A 21,696-nucleotide genomic window follows, 5' to 3' on the forward strand; every position below is an offset into this window, starting at 1 on the left:
GTGACAGATGGAGCCATGCAGCTCCTCTCCCAGACGGGGCTCCTGCCAGTCCTGGCCGGGTGAGCTGGGAGAGGCAGGAAGTGGGCCGGAAGGTAGAGCTCAGAGGCACTTCCTGTGGACACTGAAGGGGCGGGCCTGTCGTGCTCCTGTGGGGATCACATCTGCTGGAAGGTGGAGAGGGAGGCTAGGGTGGGACTCACGAGCCGAGGGAGTATTTGCGTGTTGGAGGGTCAGTTACCTGGGGAAAGGAGCAGGGTGCCGGCCGGTCGTGGCCTCGGCCGTGTGGGCGGGCACACCCAGGGGATGGTTTGCGCAGCCGTCTTATCTGTGCGGATAAGAAAGGTATCACGTCCTTGGGAAGGGGAGGGCATTCCACTCGGGACAGAAAGCTCCTTGTTCCCTGAAGGCTGTCAGTCGCAGGCAGGAATTCCTTGGAATGACCATCCCCTGGCTACAGGGTAAAGGCTAAGGTTGGAAAGGGTGAGGCCCTTCCTTCATCTGCCCTCCCTCTTCCAAGGCGGCCAGGGCCCCTGTGGTCCCACAGGGGCTGCCTCTGCCTCCACTTCCCTCCAGCTGCCGCTCAGGCTGCTCTGCTCAAGGCGCTGCTGAGACGCACACCCTCAGCAGCAGGCGGAGCAGGAGGCACCGTCGCCGGATGAGTGGCCGGAGCTGAGCTGGTTTCGACCCGACCCCAGGCTTTTCACCCAGGGCAGGGCTACCCTAGTTCCTGCGCTTCCTCTCCAAGGGCAGCAGAGGCGACGGTCTGGGAGGATGGGTAGGTTGCGGCCAGGAGCCCTGTGGACTGGACAGCCCGAAGCAGGCATGTTGCTACCTGGCTGTGACGGGAGGAAACTGGCATTTGATGAGCCTGATGTGCAAGTGACAGCTTACTCCTGCGTGCGGGGTGCAGTGCAGTGCTTGCTCGTATGGATCCTGTCCCACGTGGAGGGGGGGGGGGGGGGGCTGCCGAGAAAGATGGGGAGGCATGGAGAAGCCAGTATCGAGGAGTGGCTGCCTCGTGAGGCTTACCCACAAGGGGGGTTGGAAGAGGGCCTTGGGACGGGAAGCCGCCAGCAGGACAGCAGGACGGCTGCGGCCCGGGGAGCAGCAGCGCCCGTCCCCGCCCGCGGCACCCCTTCCCTGTCACTGCCTGACAGCTGCATCAGGCCTGCCCCTGCTTTGGGGAGAGGGGCTGCTGGGGGCTGGTCAGAGCAGAGACGTTCGCAGTGTGCAGCAGACCCAGGTGCAAACCCTGCCCGGGCCATTGCAGGCTCAGCCGGGTGCCCACCTCTGCCGGCCTCCTCCCTCCTCTGGTGGAGTTTCTGAGAGAAGTCACGTCTCTGGGCCCCGAGGAAAGCCCAGGAACAGAGTGCTGATGTGCCTCTTGCACAAAGGTCCCTCCTTGTCCTCCAGGGAGTCACCCAGGGCACCACAGGAAGGCCCCTGGCTGTGCTCTGATCTGGGTGTTAGTACTTTGTTCATAAGACAAAGGCCTGACAAAGCCCATAGGGCAGCAGGGGGCCCTGCCCTTCCTTCTCCTAGGCACCCAGCTGGGCTCCAGCCCTGAGCCCCTAGGGCCTAGGCTGTTCCCTTTGAGAGGGGAGAGATTTAGATTTGGAAGGATCTGTCCTGGCTGCTTGTCAGAGCCGGGGCAGGGTGAGGGCAGGGAGCCTGGTAGCTGGAGGTGGGGCCTGGCGAGACTGCTGGACATTGCCAATACCCGTGAGTGTGGTGGGGAGAGGGGAGGGGTGAAGGGGCCCTGGCAGCTCGGCCTGGGAGCCCATCCCCCGGAGGAAGCCCGGGCATAGCCCATGCTTTGGGGCGCTCTGGGTCCATGGCCCTTTCTGTGAGCCTCCATGGGCTGAGTTCCCTCCAAAGCTCCTGTGTTCCCAGCCCCTGCCACAGCCTGTGGTCCTGTTACCACAGTATCCAGACTGGAACTTCTGGAAACTCCCCCACAGCACCTTGTGTGAAGATGGTTAAACACATGGGGTTTGGAGCAGATAGTCCTGCCCTGGAATCCTGTCTAGGCAGCCCCGTAGCTGCACGACCTTCAGTAGCTCATCCAGTTCTCCTTCGTAGGAAAATGGAGATAATAGTATCTCCCTCATGATCTTGTGGTGAAGACAGGATGAGGTTGTGTCGGTGAGGCCTGGCTCAGCCTGGCTCCTTACCCCTTTCCTGTGTGCCTATGCCTACTGTTCCGTGCCCTGCAATTCATCGTCTGAGTGTGTGTGCCAGCCCCTTTGGAGACAGTGGTGAACAGGACCCAGGCCACCCTCAGGTGGCCCCCAGTCTAGGGATGGAGACCAACCCGTGGGTAGTGCCAGCAGGGGTGCTGCTGGGCACAGGCAGCCCGGGGCCTGGGTGGCCAGTGGAGGCTGATGGAGTGCCACCCATTACTTCCTGCCACACCAGGGCAGTCACTAACTTCAGTAGGGACTAGTACGTGTTTATTGAATAAAGTGAGCTGCATCCCTAAGTGGGGGCCTGGAGAGCAGGCGTTAGCGTGGTGACAAGGAAGGCTGGGTAAGAGTTGAACGTGTCCTGGGCAGATACAAAGAAGCAAAAGGCTGTGTGTGTGTGTGTGTGTGTGTGTGTGTGTGTGTGTGTAATGTTTAGACGAGGCTGAAGGGTGACGTCTGGAATTGGAACTTGGTCTAGTGCGCAGTGGGGGCCAATGGAGGTTAAGCAAGAGTATGAGGGGGTGCAGGGAGGAAGGTCGGCAGCCACTGCGTGGAGACCGGGCTTAGGGAGGGTAAGAGCAAACGAGGAGAGTTCAGGTAGGTTAGTGTCAGCCAGAAGCGTGGCGCCGGGCAGTGGGGATGTCGGAAGAGAGAGGTGAGAACCTAGGGATGGAGGGGAGTCCGGAGTGCCTCTTGGGCTCCAAGCTCGATCCCTGGCAAGGGGCGTGCAGGAGGCAGTCCATCGATGTCTGCTCTCACATCGACGTTCCTCTCCCAAGAAAAAATCTAAAAGAAAGGAGTGCCGCCTAGGTTTATAACTTACACTTACGTGATAGGGTGACACAACTATCACTCACGGAGATAGGCCATTTTGGAGGCGGGGCATAACCGGGAGGACGCCCTCCATGCCCCGCCTATCGGTGGGAAGACGGCGCCGATTGGCTGTTTCGCGGAACGCGCCAAAAACTCAAGGGCGGTGCGGCCTTTCGTCATTTCCGGGGCGTTTCCGAGCCTCCCTGGGGCCGCCTCCCCTGCTCCGGAAGTTCCGGGCAGCCATTCTGACTCCCCGACCTTGGGCTCCGCCTGGCCGCCGTCTGCAGTGCGTTTTGCGCGGTCATGTCTCCGCTGACGCCGCTCCTGCTGCGGGGCCTCGCTGGCCCGGCCCGGCGGCTCCTGGTGCCGCGCGCCCACGTGCATTCCAAGCCTCCGCGGGAGCAGATCGGCACCCTGGTGAGCAGCGGGCGGGAGGCAGCGGCGAGCTCGGGGCCTCGCGGCTCTGCGGGGCCTGCCCCGCGCGCCTCGCCGTGTGGCCCGAGCTGCAGTGCGGGTGGGGGCCGGTCTGAGGGCGCAGGGGACGGCCCGGGCCCCCGTCGGGCAGTCCGCCCCAGGATTTCGGGTCACAGCCTGCCGGTCGGTCCCTGGGGGTGCCTGACGACTGTCAGCGCGGATAGTAGTTGCTACCGCTACTAATGGTTAGGGAAGGGGGGGGGGCAAGAGGACCCCAACAGGTGTCTGCAGTCCCAGGAAACGTGGGGGGGGGAGTTAACCCTGACTGACAGCTTCCTCGTTACCCATTGCGTCAATGGCAGACCGGCCCTGAGTGCCAGCCCTGCATCCAGGTTCGCAGGCCTGGGAGGTCGCTGCGATGGAGGAGATCGTAGTGATAATGGCTGCAGCCGGCACCGCTGGGGCCAGGCACTGCGCCCAGGCTGCTGTGCGGGTCCCGTCAGTCCTGCCCGGACCCAAGAGGAAAGGCATGAACTCCATTTCCGGCTGAGGAGACGGAGATTTAGGAGCAGCGCATTGACTTGTCAAAACAACAGCATCTTAGCGATAGGGAATGTGGAAATGGCTGAAACAAGCCTGATCCCCTGGCCCCGGGGGTGCCTGGGTCCTGGTAGGGAGGGGAGGAGCGGGGTGTCTAAGGCAGGACCGGGGGTGCATTTTTAGTTATCAGCCCAGGTGAGGTTCCTGGGTCCCAACCGCAGCTATAAAGGGGTTTGCATCCTCCTTCCTGTTCCTTCACTTGATCACCTGATGGTGGATTTCTCCATGGATTCTAACCCAGGCTGCCCCGCCCCCCCTTCCATGCCTGACCCTTGACCTCAGGGCCTGGAGTGGGCCTTGGACCTGCTGTGTTCCTCCCCTGCAGCCTGAACCTTCACTCCACGAGGGGGGCTTTCTGCTGCCTGGGAAGCTGCCCAGACATCCGGATCCTGGGCCGTTTCTTACTGTGGGGCTTCCTTCCTTGTGCTCCGTGCAGGATGTCGCCATTGCGCTCACCTCCTGCTTCCTGTGCATCCTCGTGCCGGCGGGCTGGGTGCTGTCCAACCTGGAGAGCTACAAGAAGCGGGAGTGAGGGGCTGTCCTCCCGCCCCTGGGACTGGACCGTCCGTCCGCCTGTCCTCATCATGTCCGCCGCATTCCTGGCCGCCTCCCCTGGAGCATGTCCTTCAGCGACAGTGGCCTCTTCTGCAATATGACCTCTTGATTTCTCCATTGTGATCATGGGACCATGTAATTCAGTGTACAAGGCCTGCTGGGTAGGACCCACCTTGGAACAATAAAGTCTGTGTAAATCATGCTTCAGAAACTCATCGTGCCTTCCCCCTGGGCTTCTGCCTCCATACTTGAGCTGAGGCTGGTGTCGGGTGGGGGTGTGGAGAAGGGGGCCCGCCTGGCCTCATGTCCCGGCTGGCTGATGGCGTGGTGGGTCCTGGGTGCCCAGCCGTTCCTCCTGCTGTCTGGGAGGCTCCTTCGCATGCTTTCCTGTGTGGAAAGGTTTTCACTTGGGAAAACAAACACTGTTGTTGTTGGGCAGCGTTTTGTGCTCACCTTCTCTCGCTCCCTTGGTTGTGCCAAGCTCAAGGCCGTGTGTGTGTGTGTGTGTGTGTGTGTCTCTCGCCCATTGGGGCCAGCTCTGCTGCTGGAGGCCTCTTTCCTGTGGGGCCAGCATTCCCTGCCCGCAGTCGGAGCTCCAACCATTTCTCAGGTGGCGATGTCCTTCCTAGTTGGGGGGACTGGACAGTGTCTTGCTTTTTTATGTCAGCTCCAGGGCCCTTACCTTCTATCGCTACATCCGTAAGTGCTTATGGACTGGCTGGCTTCTCCCTGCGCTTCTCTGTCCCTTCTCCTCTGCTTGGGGAGTTGCTGCTCCTCCATCCCCAGGGCCCTTCCTGGGGGGCTGGGGGGGCCGCCTTAGCTGGGAAACGCTCCACACTGAGCTGGGATCCTGACTTCCGGTGTCTGGAAGGAACCCTCAGATGGCTGTCCCCACCTGGAGGGCAGCTTTCGCCTCCTTTGCATTCTCTTTGCGGGGGTCCCTTGCTCCGGGTGATTCTGGACAGACACAGGTTCAGTGCTCCCTGTGGAGCTGCTGCCAGGACTTCTGGGCCAGGATGGAGGGCAGAGCTGCCAGTTAAAGCTGAAGGGCCCTGGGTGTCAGAACACATCTCCCCAAACCCTCTTGGGCAGGGCTGTTTTCTGATCTGTGCTGACAGCAGCTCAGGATGAACCCTGCTCTCCCTTTTGTCTAATCTTTCCTGGCCTCTCTGTGTGGTGTCCAGTGATGCCTGGGAGGCCCAGTGCCCATGGCTCCTCCCTGAGGGGTGGGGAGTGGTTGCTGCCTCCTAAAAGGCTTGTTTCCACGCAGGCCAGTCTGTGTCTGGGCCTGAGGGGCAGGGCCTTGAACGCTGGAAGGTGTTCGCAGGGTGGGATACCGACCAGGGGAGTGGGATGTAGGGTCTGAAGGGCCGACCTAAGCCAGGCTGGGTGCCGAGGGAGGAGCATCGCCTGTCGCTGGCAGGTTCCTCAGCAGCTCCCTTGTCTCTGGGGGGAGGGAGCTCATGGCTATCACCTCCCAAACAACGGGGTCACCCCTGTCCCCTGCCTCACTCCGGGAGGCTGTAGGGAGCAGCTATAGGGTCAAGCCTCAGACTGGCCTGTGGCAGAGCCACATACAAGTCCCTCCCAGCACAATGAAGCCTGACCTTACAGTCCTCCCTTGTTCCCAGGTGGCTAATGGGCTGTGGGAGGTGCAGCAAGTGCTGCCAAAACAAGGCTTGAGTGAGGAAATAGATTTGAAACTCATAAGAACATATAAACATGTTGACTACTCCCCTTGCTTTGCTTTGTGTGATCTGACTATAAAATAAAGCTTTGCTTACAGGCTGGGTCAGTGTCCTCACCCAGGCAGGATCCACCTGGTCCCAACTGTATTCTCTTGTCTGTCTGCTTTAATCCTCCACCCCCTCCTCAGTTCACCCCTGGCCGTGCTGGACCGTTCCGGAGGCTCCGAGCTGTGAGCGCAGGTTGCTGTGGACACGTGAGGCCACGGCTGCCATGTAGCAAGACTGTGACCCCAGGACAGGAGAGGTGTCTGGGGTAACTCCACTGTCCTGCCGAGGGTTTTGACTGGGTGTCCTCACTCTGTGTCCCTGGAACCCAAAGGGACAGCGCTCCCCTGTCCTGGCAGGACCACTCCAGCCCAAAGCTGCACATCTCAGGCCACGGCGCCAGTTGACAAGAAGCGAGTGGTTACAGGCAAGTCCTTCAGAGGCCTGGCCTGAGGGCCCTGATCGAGCCCACAGCTCCTCGGCCCTTGTCTCCCACAGCCTGCTGGGCCCGCGGCACGTGGATGTGGGCAAAGTCACACTTGGGGGTGGATGCGAGAGGACGCGAGTGACCGGGCATGCTTGAGCCCCATTCTCCCTTTGGTTCTTCGTGTGGTTCTAGGCCTGAAGCCCGGTCACCTTTCAGCGTCCCTCTCCCGTCCCCTGCAGAGAAATCGGGCTCCCTGTCCTCCCAACCAGCATTTCCTGCGTCTGTCTGCAGGGGCCTGCGGGGGCCGAGTCTGGAGGATGGTGTCTGCATGGTGTGCTTGCTGGGTGGGGGAGGCTGCGGTCCTGGCAGATACTATGTCAAGAACGGGGCTGGGAGGCCTGGGTTTGAGGCCTGGTTTGGCCATTTACTATATGACAGTGGGCAAGTCAATTAGCCTCTCTGAGCCTCAGTGTTCATGATTTTAAATTAAGGTGGTGTGACCAGCAGAACTGTGGCCTCCCAAAGATGTCCAGGTCCTGAGCCCTGGAATCTTTTTTTTTTTTTTTTTTTTTTTTTTTAAATTAAATCTTTATTGTTCAGATTATTACATTTGTTCCTCTTTTTTCCCCCCATAACTCCCCTCCTTCCAGCTCCCACCCCACCCTCCACCCTCACTCCCCACCCACTGTGTTCATCCATAGGTGCATGATTTTTGTCCAGTCACTTCCCGCATCTCCCACACCCCTTTTTCCCCCAAGAATAGTCAGTCTATTCCCTTTCTATGTCCCTGATTCTATTATAATCACCAGTTCATTCTGTACTCAGGTTATTTATTCACTTGATTCTTAGATTCATTTGTTGATAGATGCATATTTGTTGTTCCTAATTTGTATCTTTACCTTTTTCTTCTTCTTCCTCTTCTTAAAGGATACCTTTCAGCATTTCATATAATACTGGTTTGGCGGTGATGAACTCCTTTAGCTTTTCCTTATCTGTGAAGCTCTTTATCTGACCTTCAATTCTGAATGATAGCTTTGCTGGATAAAGTAATCTTGGTTGTAGGTTCTTGGTATTCAGCACTTTGAATATTTCTTGCCATTCCCTTCTGGCCTGCAAAGTTTCTGTTGAGAAATCAGCTGACAGTCGTATGGGTATTCCCTTGTAGGTAATTGAGCCTCTTTCTCTTGCTGCTTTTAAGATTTTCTCTTTGTCTTTTGCTCTTGGCATTTTAATGATGATGTGTCTTGGTGTGGTCCTCTTTGGATTCCTTTTGTTTGGGGTTCTCTGCGCTTCTTGGACCTGTAAGTCCATTTCTTTCACCAGGTGGGGGAAGTTTTCTGCCATTATTTCTTGAAATAGGTTTTCAATATCTTGCTGTCTCTCATCTTCTGGCACTCCAATGACTCTGATATTAGACCGCTTAAAGCTGTCCCAGAGGCTCCTTACACTATCTTCACACTTTCGGATTCTTTTTTCATTTTGCTTTTCCAATTGGGTGTTTTTTGTCGAATCTTTGGTTTGATTATTGTACTCCTCTGGTCTGCTATTGGGTATAATATTCTTTATTTCAGTCCGTGTATGCTTACTTTCTAATTTCTTTATCGTAGCATCGAGGGTCTCATTAGTTTTCGTGAGGCTCTGCACAAATTTATGGCAAGCCCTCAAAATTGCGATTCTTAGCTCCATATCCTCCATTTCTGTCATGTTTTTTTGTCTCCGCATCTTTTATGCTTTCTTGGTGCACCCCCTTGTGGTCTCTGTGCGCAGTCTTGTTCTAGCCAAGCCTTAATTGTTGTAGTTAACACTAGAGGGGTTTGACCACCAGGCCGGCTGGCTGTGGAAATCAGCTGTGTGGAAAACGTCTGCCTTCTGGGGAGGCGCTAATCCAGCCTTTGCCTGAGGCGATCGGCAAATGGCTGTGCGCAGGTTTTGGGCGGGGCGGGATCAACAGGGCGGGCGGAGGGAGCAGTTATGGCCACGCTCAGTCCCGTTCCCAGAGGCTCTGCTTCTCAGAACCCCGGCAGCCGCTGCAAACCTCGGAGAGAAAGCTGCCCTCAGGTCCCAACTGATGCCGGATAATCCCGCTTCTCCCGTTTGAGTCTGGGTCCCTAGAGACTCGCCCGGATCTGGAGCCCAGAGTCTGAGACTCACTCCCGGCAGAAAACGACAACCGCGCCCTCAGCCACCAGCCCGCTTTGCGCGCGCACCTCGGTACCTTTGTATTTTCCACACTGCGCCGCCTCTGAGCCTCGATTTGCTGTTCTCTTTCCTTCTAGTTGTAGAGTCTCTCTTCAGCCAGCATTCCTGTGGTTCTGGGTGATGTCCGTTCAGTCTTTTAGTTGTATTTTTGAAATGGTTGTTTGCGGCAGCGGTCTCCGGTGTTTACCTACGCCGCCATCTTGGTCTCTCCTGAGCCCTGGAATCTGAATAGGTCACTTTACATGGCAAAGGGGACTCCGCAGATGTGACTAAATTAAGCGTGTGGAAGTGGGAGAGGATCCAACGGGCCCAGTGTAATCCTTATGGGGACGATGGACAAGGAAGGCGGAAAATGGTCCTTTCGGGCGGACTCTGCCCACCTGCCTGCCTGCCGTGCTGGCTTTGAAGATGGAGAGAGTGGCCTGGGAGCCAAGGAACGCAGCGACCTCCGGGACCTGGGAACAGCCCTCGGGTACAGCCAGCAGGAACAGGGCACCTGGTCCTACAGCAGCAGCAACTGGATTCTGCCCACAACCTGCCGGCGTGGGAAGCAGACGCTCCTTCAGAGCTCCCGGAAGGCACGCAGCCAGCAGACGTGTATCCTTTCTGTCCGGTGGAACCCGGCCCGGACCTCTGACCTCTAGGATTATGAAGTCATACATTTGTGTTGTAATCCGCCAGGTGTGTGGGGGTTGGTGGATGGTAGCAATAAGGCAACGAAGGCACCTCCTGGGGCGGGTGCGTGAAGGCTCTCCCCGAGAGGCCGGCACCAGCGGACCGGACCCTCGCAGACTTGAGATGTGCTGGAATGTGAGGTATTTACATGAGGAGGAGTGTGGGTGGTGTGAGTCTAGGCGGGGTGGCTCTCTCTGCGGCCTCTGCCCCTCCTCTGCTTGCCTTTTGCCTTAGGTGGTCCGGACCCTGCCGGCGAGTATCAACCCAGCCGGCAGCCTGTGCCTACCGCCCTGCCACGCATACAGCCCTGCCACGCGTCATCGGGCTGGCCTCTCTGATTTTGGAGCCGGCTGCCTATGGAGCCTTGTGGGTTCCTGCCGTGGCGTTCCAGAGGTTCATGTGGGGCCAGGCATGCCCCCACTCTTCAAGCCGGCCTGGGAAAGGATCACCGATCCCTCATCTTTGGCTCACGTTGGAGGCTTTTCCTGGCCACGGCCTTCCTGTGAGGATTGTGGCCCTCCCAGGGCCCATGCCATGTCCTTGCTGCCAGGCCCTCTTCCCTGGAGGCGGGAGAAATTGAGGGGGCCTGGCAGCCATGTGGCCCGGGGGCCTGTGCCATTCAGTAACGCTCTCTGAGACCAAGGTTTCCCAGTGCCTGGGTCCTGGTGCGGCGTCGCCTCTCCCTCCACCTGACAATCCAGCTGGCGTGGACGGGGGTGCAGGCACACTGCGAGCCAGCCCGGCTGTGAGGAGGCACCTGCGCCGTGTCTGCTGTGGGAAGGCAGCCTGGGCTGCTGCCTGTCGCCTTGGTGACTGTCCAACAGCAGCCTGAGCCCTGCCGCCAGTGCTGCCTGTTGCACTGCAGACCTCGCCAGCCAGGCGCTGCAGCGCTGGGCGTTTCTGGGTTGGCACACTGGGAGGCACAGGAAGTCGAGCTGTGCTGGTGACTCCTGGCAAATGTGCGCTGGGGCTGTAGATGCTTCAGATAGAGAACCGAAACCCTAAGATGGTAAAAGTAACATTTACCATGGAATGAGGGTAAGAGCAGTTCTTCGCCACAAAAGAGATGGACATGAAAAAGCGGGGGCCAACCTCGAGCCCCCTGCACCCTGGCTGGTGTCTCGGTTGAACCATCACCTGTGCACCGGAAGGCGGCGGGTTTGATTCCTGGTCAGGCACATACCCAGGTTGTGGGTTCCATCCCGTCTGATCGATGTTTCTCACATTGATGTTTCTCTCCCTTCCTCTCTCTAAAATCAATTTTAAAAAAAGCTGGGTGCCCTGGGCCAGTTTCCTGCTCGCTGTTCTGCTTGACAAGGAGGGAGGGCAGCAGGTTGGAGAAAGGACCCTCATTTACAGGCCCTTTGTACATGGGGGCGGGGGTTTCTTCAAGCCCCAGGCCCTTGCGAGGGAGGCGCTGGCAGTCAGTGTAGCACGGGGATTCCTTCTGACTCCAGAGGAGCTGTGCTCCCTGTCCTGACCATTAGTCCCAACCTCAGCCCCCCCCCCCTTCTCCCTCTCATCAGACTCCCCCCTTGAAGTAAGGGAGGAGGGGGTAGGAGTTGCCTTATACCTATTTTCAAGAGCTAGTAAGATAGTTGATGACAAAACATTAGCTTCAAGCTTTTAGTAAAGCCTAGTATGTTTTTGTCATCAACTGTCTTACTAGCTCTTCACAGAATACAGTGCTCTTCTACCGCCCGAAGAGCTCGCTGGCCGTCACAGCTTGTGCTGTTAAATCTGGAAGAGGAATGCACAGCTGGGTAGGCGTAGGGTCCAACTGGGTGGATCCTTTGCTTTCTTGACTTCGGAAGAAGCCCAAGGCTCAATGACCCAGTAAGTAGTAATTTGCAGTGTTTCTGGGACACAGATTTGACTTCTGTAGTGTTGCCGTGGGCAGGTCACCGGGGGCACCAGCTCCGGGACTGGACAAAGCTCATGAACACCTTCGGACACATTCCGCTCCTGCACTGTCACCAGCTGAGGGGTCTGCCTGGGACTGGGGCACAGCTCCCGATGCTCAAAGACCACTACTGCACCGTCCTGCAAAAGGCAGGGGCCAGAGCCCCAGGCGATCGCCTAACAGTAGCTTCAGTATCCAAGGCCTTACCGCTTCGTAACCTTTCAAGATTATATATATGCTTTAATTGATTTTAGAGAGAGAGGGAGAGGGAGAGAGAGATAGAAACATCCATCAGCTGCCCCTCGAACGCCATCTACTGGGGATTGAGCTCAAAACCCAACGGGGACTCTTGGTTCATGGGTCAATGCTCAACCAATGAGCAACACCGACCGGACTGGGCCACTTTGTAACCTTTTTATTAGGTTACAATGAGATTACAGGCAATTTTAACAGACTGCACAGAAGCATCCTGTGTGCCCTTTACCCAGTTTCCTCCATTAGTAACATTTTGCAAAACTGTAATACAGCATATACTAGGATATTCATATAGTTAGATACAGAATGTTTTGCCCTGGACAGTGTGGCTCAGTTAGTTGAGCATCATCCTGGGAACTGAAAGGTCACTTAAAAAAAAAAATCCTCACCCAGCCCTTGCCAGTTTGGCTCAGTGGATAGAGCATCGGCCTGCAGACTGAAGGGTCCCGGGTTCGATTCAGGTCAAGGGCACATGCCCAGGTTGTGAGCTCCATCCCCAGTAGGGAGCCTGCAGGAGGCAGCCAATCAATAAATCTGTCTCATCATTGAAGTGTCTATCTCTCTCTCTCCTTCTCCTCTCCCTTCCTCTCTGAAATCAATAAAAATATATTTTAAAAAGTCCTCACCCAAGGAATGAAGAGATTTTTTCCATTGATTTTTAGAGAGTGGAAGAGCGGGGGTAAGGGAGGAAAGAGAGAGAGAGAGAAACGTCGATTGGTTGCCTCCTACTGGCGCCCTACTGTGGCTGGCGATTGAACCTGCTACCAAAGTATATGCCTTTGACCAGGGGATCAAACCAGTGACCCTTTGAGGATCGACGCTCTAACCACTGAGTACAATAGGCCAGGCCAAAGGTCACTGGTTTGATTCCCGGTCAGAGCACATGCCCAGATTGTGAATTCAGATTGGTCAGGGGCAGAGTGTGTGTGAATTGGTCGGTTTCTCTTTCTCCTATCCTCTCTCTCTAAAAAAAAAATCAATAAAAACACACTAAAGCCCTGGCCCATGTGGCTCGGTTGGGCATCACCAGTGCACCAGTTAGGGCATGTGCCCAGGGCTGCGGGCTCAGTCCCCCGTGAGGGGCTTGCAGGAAGCAGTCGAATCATTGTTGCTTCTCTCTCTCTCTCTCTCTCCCTCTCTGAAATCAATAAAAAAATACAATAGACTAAAAAGAAACAGAATGTTTCATCTCGTTTCCTTTTTACAACCACACTCACTTTCCTCCGGCCCCCACTCCTTCCTTAAGCCCTGGCAGCCACTAATCCAGCGGTTCTCAACCTGTGAGTCGCGACCCTTTGGGGGTTGAACGACCCTTTCACAGGGGTCACCTAAGACCATCGGAAAACACATATATAATTACATATTGTTTTTGTGATTAATCACTATGCTTTCATTATGTTCAACTTGTAACAATGAAAATACATCCTGCATATCAGATATTTACATTATGATTCATAACAGTAGCAACATGACAGTTATGAAGTAGCAACGAAAATAATTTTATGGTTGGGGGTCCCCACAACATGAGGAACTGTATGAAAGGGTCGCGGCGTTAGGAAGGTTGAGAACCACTATATCTATTTTTCATTTTTATCAACGCCCTGCTTTTTTTTTTTTCTAATATATTTCCATTGATTTCAGGGAGGAAGGGAGAGGGAGAGAGAGAACATCAATGATGAGAGCGCATCATGGGCCGGCTGCCCCGCCCGGCCAGGAGCCCCTCCTGGGGATGATGCCCGACGGGAAGCGCACGGCCGCCAAGTCCCCGCTTTCACCAAGACTCGCTTTTCCCACCAGAGGCGCCGGCTCCGGAATTCGGTCCCGAGAGCTGGCCCGGCGCCGGGGGCCTCCCCGCCCGAAGCAGGAAAAGCCCGGGAGAGGAGGCTGCCGCGAGCGGTGTCTCCCCTGCCAGGCGCCCCGCCCGCCATCGCCGCCCCGAGCCCGGAGCCCCCGCAGGCAGCGGCTCGGCGGTTCCCTTTCCCTCCCTCCTCCTCCCAGGAGCGCAGCCCAAGTCCCGAGAAAAGGCCCCTCTGGCTCCGGGCTCCCCGCCGGGCTTCGGGACCGGGAGCCCGGCCGGCAGGTGCGCGGCGGAGGGTGGGCGGGGCGGCGGCTCCTCCGGGCCCGGCCTCGGGGGACCCCGTTGCTAGAGGCGTTGCCAGGGAGGGGTCACGAGGAGGGGCTCGCTTCCGGGCGGAGGACAACTGGTAACCCGGAAGCGGTCAGCAGTGCGGCGCTGTTTAAAGATGGCGGCGGAGGAACCTCAGCAGCAGAAGCAGGAGCCGCTGGGCAGCGACGCCGAAGGTACGGACTCCGGGAGGACCGTCCGGCCGGGGCCAGGGGGGCGATGCGGGGCCGCCGGCTCCCGAGGCGGCGGGGGGCGGGGCGGCCGGCGGCGAGGACGAGGCGCGCGAACGGCTCCTTTCTCCGCCGCCGTCTCCCCTCCCCTCCTCTCCCCTCCCCTCCCCCTCACAATAGACGGAGCCGCCGCTGCGACCCCCGGCCGGGCGGGCGGGCGGGCGGGGCAGCCGGGCCCGCGGCCCTTCCCCTCGCGCGCACCCGGGGCGGGGCCTGGGCCGCCCCGCCTCCTCCCCCGCCGGCCCCCTCGCTCCCGGGGCCCCTGCCCCGCCGCCGGGTCCTGGCCGGGAAGCCGCGGCCTAGGTCGGGCCCGCCGCTCCCCCGCCCGCCCTCTCCGAGCAGCCGGCGCCCGGGCGGCGTCGCGTTACACGGGCCGCGGGGCACAAAGGGCTGGGCGGCCGCGGGGCTGCTGCGGGCGCGGGGGGCGTGCGCGGCGGCGGGCGTGGGCCCGGGACGGCCGCCGCCCTCCCCGAAGCGCCCTTCCGGCCTCGCAGCCCTGTCCCGGCCGGCCATTGTTCCCTTAGCCCTCGGAAGAGTCGGGCCTTTCAAAATGGTGCCCCTCTCTCCGTTTTCACTCGCGAGCTCGGCCCTGGAAACTAGTCGGTCCCAGGGGTGGGAGGGGCAGCGCCATTGCGGGCAGCGAGGGGACGGGCCGAGGCCCGGCTGCGGACCCGGGCGCTCAGGCCCCGGCGCCGGCCTTCACAGTTAGCGCCCCCCGGGCCTCCCCCGCCCCCCGTCTTAGCCGCGCACGCGAGGGACAGCCCCGGGAGCCCCGGCCCGGAGGTCTGGTTCGGGGTCACGGAGGCTGAGGAGGAGCCAGGACCGGGACTCGGAGAGCCCCGCGGGCACCAGCCCCGCGACGTCCTGGGGGAGGGAGCTGCGCAGCGAGGCGCCCGGAGCGGGACTGTGTGCAACGGGGGGTGGGCAACGGCTCCACGTCTTCGCTAGTGGTGACCTTGGGCGTTTGTTTTGCCTGTAAAGTGGGCGCCACTAGAGCACACAGGACTGGGGGTGGGCGGGGGCTGGGGGATGGGAGACATCTGTGACAGTATCAATAAAACTAAGTGAGAAAGGATGCACGGGAGGAGGAAGGGCGGGGCCGAGCAAGTGCAGGCGCCCGGGAAGCTCCCGTCCAGCCCAGGCCTCTGACGCCTCCTCTTTCCCAGGGGACCCCGCCCGCCCAGCCCCTGAGCGCTCCCAGGCTGCTGGGTGTGTGAGAGCCAGGGCCGGGGTGCTGGGGCTGGGGACACACCTTGGGGTGGTCACCGCTGCCCTGCATGTCAAATATGAGAAAACGAGGGCCTGGGAGGGGAAGGGCTTGGCCAGGGGACACCGTGGGTGGGACAGGGTGTAAGATGCTAAGCCGCCCTCCTGGCTGCTCTTGTCCTTGGTCCCGCGGCCTGGGGTGGAGCTGGCCAGGGCCCCCGTAATCCGAGGCTGCTTCCTTCTTCCAGGTGTTAACTGTCTTGCCTATGATGAAGCCATCATGGCTCAGCAGGACCGAATTCAACAAGAGGTGAGGGGCTGAGGGGCTGTGGCCAGCGGCCCTGTTACGGGGATGCATCGGCTGGGTCTGAGGCCTGTTGCTTTTCTCTGCTTTGGAAGCCCTTTCCTCTCCAAGCTGTGCTAGATCCTGGGTGCCTTCAGGCCCGGGGGGGGGGGGGGGGGGGGGGTGTCTGTCACTGCTGCTGGATAACTGGCCCGGCCCGGCGCCTTCCTTTAGGTGTAGGTGCTCTGGCTGCCGCCTGCCAGAGCGTGACGGTTCCCTGCCCTCTGCAGATTGCTGTGCAGAACCCCCTGGTCTCGGAGCGGCTGGAGCTCTCGGTCCTGTACAAGGAGTATGCTGAGGACGACAATATCTACCAACAGAAGATCAAGGTGGGAGCCCACCTGTGCGGGCAGGAGGCGTGGGGGTGGGAGCAGGAGCAGGAGCAGGAGCAGGCGCAGGCCTACGTCAGACACGCTCCTTGCTGGACCTGGCCTCTTAGAGGGTAGAGTGTTGGGGGAGCTCTGGCTGCTGAAATCAAAGGACCTGGATTTAAATCGTGAGTTTGCCACACAGCAGCTGTGTTCTTGGCAGCCCCTTTGCCGCATCTGACCTCTGGCTTCTGTCTGTGAGTTGGGCTGAAGACAGTATGGGCCCACGGTGTTGAGGGCAGTGTGAGCGTGAGAGAGAGGCTTGTGGGGCGTTATGGTCTCAGTGCTCACAGTGGGGCCGAGTGGACTGGGGGTGGAGACTACAGACCTTTGTGCCAGGTTCTGCTGCTTCGTGTACAAACAGGTAAGTCCCTTACCCACCCACTCTGTGAGCTGGGAGGCTGAGATGTGGCAGTGCGTCTGTGTGAACAGTGACCATTGACACAGCTGGGGGTTTAGTAAGTGCTACTCCTCCCCCCTCCCCCTGAAGATCAGAGATGCTTAGAACCTTCTATCAGAGAGGAGGGGTCTTTGGGGTTCTCCATGTCAGAGCCACGCTGGTAACCCAGGTGATTGAAGGTGGTCGGGTCAAGCGGTGAATATGGGCAGCGCAGCTCTGAGTCAGACAGGCAGGGAGTAGAAGCACCTGGCCAGTGGGAGTGACCGTGGCTGTCACTCCGTTGTTGCCAGATCTGTTTTCCCAAGAGAAGCCGGAAATTATTTTGATATGAAATCTCCAGGTTCCTGACAGTTGGCAGGTAGTTCACATTAAAAATGTTATGTGGATTGCCCTAGCTGGTTTGCTCAGTGGCTAGAACATCGTGGACCGAAGGGTCCCGGGTTCAATTACCTAGGTTGCAGGCTTCTCCCTGGCCCGGGCCCTGTGCAGGAGGCAACCAATTGATATGTTTCTCTTCAAATTTCTCTTTTTCTCTAAAAAATCAATGGAAAAATACCTTCGGGTGAGGATTTAAAAAATAAAATGTTATGTGGATCAAACAATACATACAAGCCAGATCCAGCTGTGTGGCCTGTGGTCTACTCTGACCCTTGCTCAGGGTGTTTGCGATTTACCCAAGGTCTGTGGGGAGGTGAAGGTACTGTCCTGGGGCCTGACAGATCTGGGTTGGAGTCATCTTCACCACTTCCAGCTGTGCGATCTCGGGTACCCTGAGCATCCCTGGGCGGAGGTCCCCGCCTCACAGGGCGAGCGTGGTGCTGGGGGGTGCCGGTGGTCAGCGCTGAGCTCTGCGCAGTGCAGGGCCAGGGCTTAACCAGCTGTAGGTCTCTTCTCTTCCTGACGTGGTTGGTTAGTGGAGTGGGGCCTTATTTCAAGACTTCCCTGTCACACTTAGGCCACCCTGGTAAAATCCACAGGGGGGTGTCTTGGGTTCTTTCCCATCAAGTCATTCAGCGAATGTGCGAGTGTTGGCATGCTGTGTGTGCAGAACTGACACCCCCACTCTGCACTGTGCCCGAGCCCAACTTTGGTTCTAGGGAGGTTCCGAAAGCAGAGATGGCAGAGCCTAAACAGAGCTGGGTTGCTCTGTGAAATGGGCTCCTCTGAGGGTTAGTAGGATAATGGGTGCTACCCTCCGGGGTGGGAAACAGCTCCCCTCGGCTCCTCCTCCGCTCTACCCGCCGGCTCCGTGTGCCGTCTGCCGGGGAAAGTGCTCAGCAGGGTCTGGGGGCGCCCTGGAGCTGCAGTGATTGGGCTCTTCGTCCGCATTGTGAGCTGTTGTCTGGACATTTATGAGCACAGACTGTGGGCCGGGCATTGTTTTGGGCCCTGAAGATAGAGTGATGACTCCGCTGGCAAACTCCTGCCCTCGTGGAGCTTAGTGGGAAGACAGATCTAAGCCAGGGGTAGCTGAGCGGTGGTGGTGGAGTGATTGAGCTGACGGGCACAGGAGTAGGTTGTGGCCGCTGGGGCAGGAGTACATGGGTGGTTTGAGGAGCACGTGGAGGCAAGCGGGGAGCAGCTGGCGGTGAGAAATGGGGCTGCAACCAGAGAAAGGACTTAGAGGAAGTTGAGGGTATCAGCAGGTTTCTGGGTTGCTCAGGTGGCTGGGGTGAGAGTAGGCTGAGTGCAGGTGGAGGCAAGGACACCTGAGATGGGAGCTTCGCAATCAGCTCAGCAGGAGGCAGGAGAGGTCAAGTAGTGAGAACGGTCTGCGTTGGATTGGGTGTGGTGTGAGGAAGATGTCGGCAAGGACCGTGAGGCTTTTAGCTGGAAGGGAGTGCAGTTGATTGAGGGGAAGGCCGAGAGGAGCAGGCTCGCGGGGAGGTCAGGACCTGCCTTGCCGGGCAGTTCAGAGGAGGCGTAGATGAGGCGGTGGGATGTGTGAGCTGAAATTGGAGTTCAGGCCTGAGATAGGGCAGGCGAAGAGTTCCATTAAGGCTATTTAAATCCCAAGGTTGATGACATCAAGAGAGTTGACAAGCAGAAGCTGTCCCAGGCCTGAGCAGGGTTGTCCCATGCGCGTGACAGTCACTGTGGATGGACATGTGTTGTGACCATCTTCTGGCAGGTGACATGCCATGTCTTGAAGGGTGTTGTGGTTTGGTGGTGACCCTGACCATCACAGGCTAGAGGGACGAGGAGGAGTGGCAGTGAGGTCTGAGGACAAGGAGAGGGTGGGAAGGAAAGTGTGGAGGTGTCTTGGGGGGCCCCGTTTAAGGAGAGTGGGGAAGGTACGAAGTAGCCATTAGGGAGCAGGGGAGGGTGTCCAAGCCAGGGAGTGAGGCCTGTTTGCCAGGCAGCACTATTGGCCCACTTGTGGGGGCAGGTTTGAGTGACAGAAGAAAGTCCATGGCGTTTGGGTAGGAAACAGGAAGACGGTCCACGGAGGTGGTACCTGTGAGCCGCCGGGTAGAGTTGAGAAGGAGCCGAGGGGAGCTGTCTCCCACCCCGACCCGAACCAGTTTGCCTGGTCTCCTGGTTTGAAAGCCTGATCCCGGGACAGCTGCACTGGCCCAGGACGGAGCCACTCGCTCCTTGTTATGGACAGACAGCCCTGCAGGCCCAGGCACTCGGGTACTGGAGGTAGAGCCTGTGCGGCCAGTGGCTAGTGACTGCTTTGGTGACTCATGCAACCAGTGTGGACATCCGTCGTGGCTCCCGAGGCTTTGGGGGCTCTGGGCAGTGGGTCACCATGGGACTCCGCCACCAGCGTCAGCAGCCAAGACTGGCAGGTGGCTGCTTGGAGCTCGGGTGCCACTGCTGTGGTGTGGCCCTTGTTGGGCGGTTCCTGGCCTGCCCTGGTTCTGGCCGACGTTGATGGGCACGGGTGGGCGGGGCTGCCTTTCTGCAGGACCTCCACAAAAAGTACTCGTACATCCGCAAGACCAGGCCCGACGGGAACTGCTTCTACCGCGCCTTCGGCTTCTCGCACCTGGAGGCGCTGCTGGATGACAGCAAGGAGTTGCAGAGGTGAGGAGGGTGGGCGCCCTGGCACTGAAGGAGGTGGGTGAGGTTCATGAGGGCATGTGGGGCTCCTTCCTCCTTGATGACTAGGAGGTACAGTTCCACCCGAGGCCAGACAAGAGGCTGCGCCCCTACTCTGTTGACTTAGGGGCTCATGCCCCCTCCCTTCCCCTCCTGCCACCAGGTTCAAGGCTGTGTCTGCCAAGAGCAAAGAAGACCTGGTGTCCCAGGGCTTCACCGAGTTCACAATTGAGGATTTCCACAACACGGTGAGCCCAGTCCTTACTGCCTGTCGGCCAGAGTGGAGGTGGGTGGCCTGGCCGCGGCCGGGTTGACCCATCTCCTCCCTCATCTTGTCTGTCTCTCTCCCGGTGGCAGTTCATGGACCTGATCGAGCAGGTGGAGAAGCAGACCTCAGTAGCCGACCTGCTGGCTTCCTTCAACGACCAGAGCACCTCGGACTACCTGGTGGTCTACCTGCGGCTGCTCACCTCTGGCTACCTGCAGCGGGAGAGCAAGTTCTTCGAGCACTTCATTGAGGGTGGGCGGACTGTCAAGGAGTTCTGCCAGCAGGTGCCACCCCCGCCTCACTTCTCAGATTCAGGGCCCTCCCTTTTTTTTCCTCTCGGGTGGGGAGCACCGGGGCCTGGGGGAGTGCCTGGGGTCAGTGGGGGCCTGGGGCGGGGTGCTGAGACCCGGGCCCTGACCTGCACCCGTGCTGCAGGAGGTGGAGCCCATGTGCAAGGAGAGCGACCACATCCACATCATCGCGCTGGCCCAGGCCCTCAACGTCTCCATCCAGGTGGAGTACATGGACCGCGGCGAGGGCGGCACCACCAACCCGCACATCTTCCCCGAGGGCTCCGAGCCCAAGGTCTACCTTCTCTACCGGCCTGGACACTACGACATCCTCTACAAATAGGGCTGGCTCTGCCCGCCGCTGCCCTGCTGCCCTCCCCTCTGCCAGGCACTAGACATGTACAGAGGTTTTTGTGTGGTTGTAAATGGTCATATTTCACTCCCCCTTCCCTGTCATACAACCTTCCACGTTTTATTAAAGGGGATGCTGGTGGTGAGCCCTGTGTGCGTGTCCCTGCTCTGCTGCTGCCCGCCTGGATGCTCTGTGTCTGGCTGACCCCTCCCCCAGGTGGGTTCCTCTCGGCCTTTCACCTGTCCCCAAGCCTCCCCAGCAGTTTTGAGGGGCTAGGCCTCTTGGGGCCTCCTCCTGTTTATTGGGATTCTGCTTCCTTCGTGCCTCCCTCCCCTCCTTAGCTGGCCCAAGAAGTTCCTTGGGGACTTACCAGGGGCCTAGGACCATCAAGGCTTCAAGCTGCCCCCTCATAGGTCCACCTCCGTCCTGCCGTCTTGGCCAGGGCCCCAGACCCCAGCTGCCTGCTTTCCATCAGGGGTCTGCATGTCGGAGCACTGGGTGGAGAGGCCGACACGATGGTGGGACCTGGCTCAGTAGGCGGAGGAGCTAGGGTACCTCTAGTGCACCCCAGGTGACCCCACCCTGGTAGGGGCGGGCAGCCTTCACGCCTCTGCTTGGTCAGGTCCCCCCGCAGGACTTGCCAGGCTGCCACCCCCCTGCCCACCCCAGGCCCCCTGCCTGTGCCTGCTTTGCACCCCCTTTGCTTCAGCCACGGTGTCTGCATTGCTTGCCTTTTTGCCTTGACTTCCTTTCCTCCCCCACCCCAGCACATGTGGGGGCTGAATCCCCAGGCTGTGAACTCCTCGGGGGGCAGGCCCTCAATAAATGTGAAGTACTGCCCACGTCTGCCATCGCCTGGCCCTGAACTCTCACAGCCCCTCTGAGCCACAGCACCCGCCGACACCTGTGGGTGACCTCCCTCCCCAGTCAGGGCGCAGACAGCGGAGCTGCAACAGGGCGGTCTTTATTAGGAGGCTCCTGAGGGGCAGGGGCTGAGGGAAAAGACGGGGTGACCAGGCCCAGCTGCCGGCTTCAGCCGCCTCTTAGAGCTGGGAGCGAGGTCCAGCCGGCGAGTCTGCGGGCAGAGCACAGAGGTTGGAGGGAGCGGTGGGGGTGGGCTTCCCAGGCCGCCTCCCTGTGGGTGAGCGCCCGGGGGAGCGGGTGTGTTAGTGGCAGCACACAGCAGGCCAGGCCCTGCTTACCGGTCCTGGTCAGGGTGTGCCGGGTGCCGTCAGGCTGGAAGGCAGAGGACACTGAGAACCGGCCCAGGGGGTGGGGGTGGGAGGGGTGGGGGTGGGTCCTGCCC

At 59.1% G+C, this 21,696-nt stretch overlaps 3 protein-coding genes across 4 annotated transcripts in view; 2 read left to right on the top strand and 1 right to left on the bottom strand.

Annotated features, from left to right (window-relative positions):
• Window positions 1–3,217: 3,217 nt before the first annotated feature.
• On the top strand, window positions 3,218–4,770 carry COX8A (cytochrome c oxidase subunit 8A). Its single transcript, XM_070427354.1, has 2 exons — window positions 3,218–3,416; window positions 4,450–4,770. The coding sequence occupies exons 1-2, from the start codon at window positions 3,303–3,305 to the stop codon at window positions 4,543–4,545; spliced, it is 210 nt and encodes a 69-aa protein (XP_070283455.1). The 5' UTR covers window positions 3,218–3,302; the 3' UTR covers window positions 4,546–4,770.
• Window positions 4,771–13,953: 9,183 nt separating this feature from the next.
• On the top strand, window positions 13,954–20,535 carry OTUB1 (OTU deubiquitinase, ubiquitin aldehyde binding 1). Its single transcript, XM_070427355.1, has 7 exons — window positions 13,954–14,061; window positions 15,570–15,631; window positions 15,895–15,993; window positions 19,347–19,465; window positions 19,644–19,728; window positions 19,838–20,032; window positions 20,184–20,535. Exons 1-7 carry the CDS (start codon window positions 14,004–14,006, stop codon window positions 20,379–20,381), a joined length of 816 nt encoding a protein of 271 aa, XP_070283456.1. The 5' UTR covers window positions 13,954–14,003; the 3' UTR covers window positions 20,382–20,535.
• An 803-nt stretch (window positions 20,536–21,338) lies between these two features.
• The window catches only part of MACROD1 (mono-ADP ribosylhydrolase 1), a 130,082-nt gene continuing 129,724 nt past the window's right edge, over window positions 21,339–21,696 (bottom strand). The window contains exons 10-11 of one of the 2 annotated variants that reach the window (XM_070426422.1): window positions 21,593–21,626; window positions 21,339–21,465 (exon numbers count right to left, since the gene is read on the bottom strand). In XM_070426422.1, the coding sequence (XP_070282523.1) occupies window positions 21,622–21,626 (5 nt within the window). In that variant the 3' untranslated portion in view covers window positions 21,339–21,465; window positions 21,593–21,621. The remainder of the gene's footprint in view (window positions 21,466–21,592; window positions 21,627–21,696) is intronic. The other variant, XM_070426421.1, reaches the window with a different exon arrangement.

The sequence above is a fragment of the Myotis yumanensis genome, unplaced genomic scaffold (assembly GCF_028538775.1).
Source record: "Myotis yumanensis isolate MYYU_CA2020_CCGP unplaced genomic scaffold, mMyoYum1.0.hap1 SCAF_10, whole genome shotgun sequence".
In the NCBI taxonomy this organism is placed as follows: domain Eukaryota; kingdom Metazoa; phylum Chordata; class Mammalia; order Chiroptera; family Vespertilionidae; genus Myotis; species Myotis yumanensis.

Bases quoted from the DNA above. Each gene is read 5' to 3' on its own strand.
- COX8A (XM_070427354.1), top strand. From the start codon at position 3,303: ATGTCTCCGCTGACGCCGCTCCTGCTGCGGGGCCTCGCTGGCCCGGCC. The intron at 3,417-4,449 runs GTGAGCAGCGGG...TGCTCCGTGCAG, and splicing joins GGGAGCAGATCGGCACCCTG to GATGTCGCCATTGCGCTCAC.
- OTUB1 (XM_070427355.1), top strand. From the start codon at position 14,004: ATGGCGGCGGAGGAACCTCAGCAGCAGAAGCAGGAGCCGCTGGGCAGC. The intron at 14,062-15,569 runs GTACGGACTCCG...TCCTTCTTCCAG, and splicing joins GCTGGGCAGCGACGCCGAAG to GTGTTAACTGTCTTGCCTAT. The intron at 15,994-19,346 runs GTGGGAGCCCAC...GCCTTTCTGCAG, and splicing joins TCTACCAACAGAAGATCAAG to GACCTCCACAAAAAGTACTC.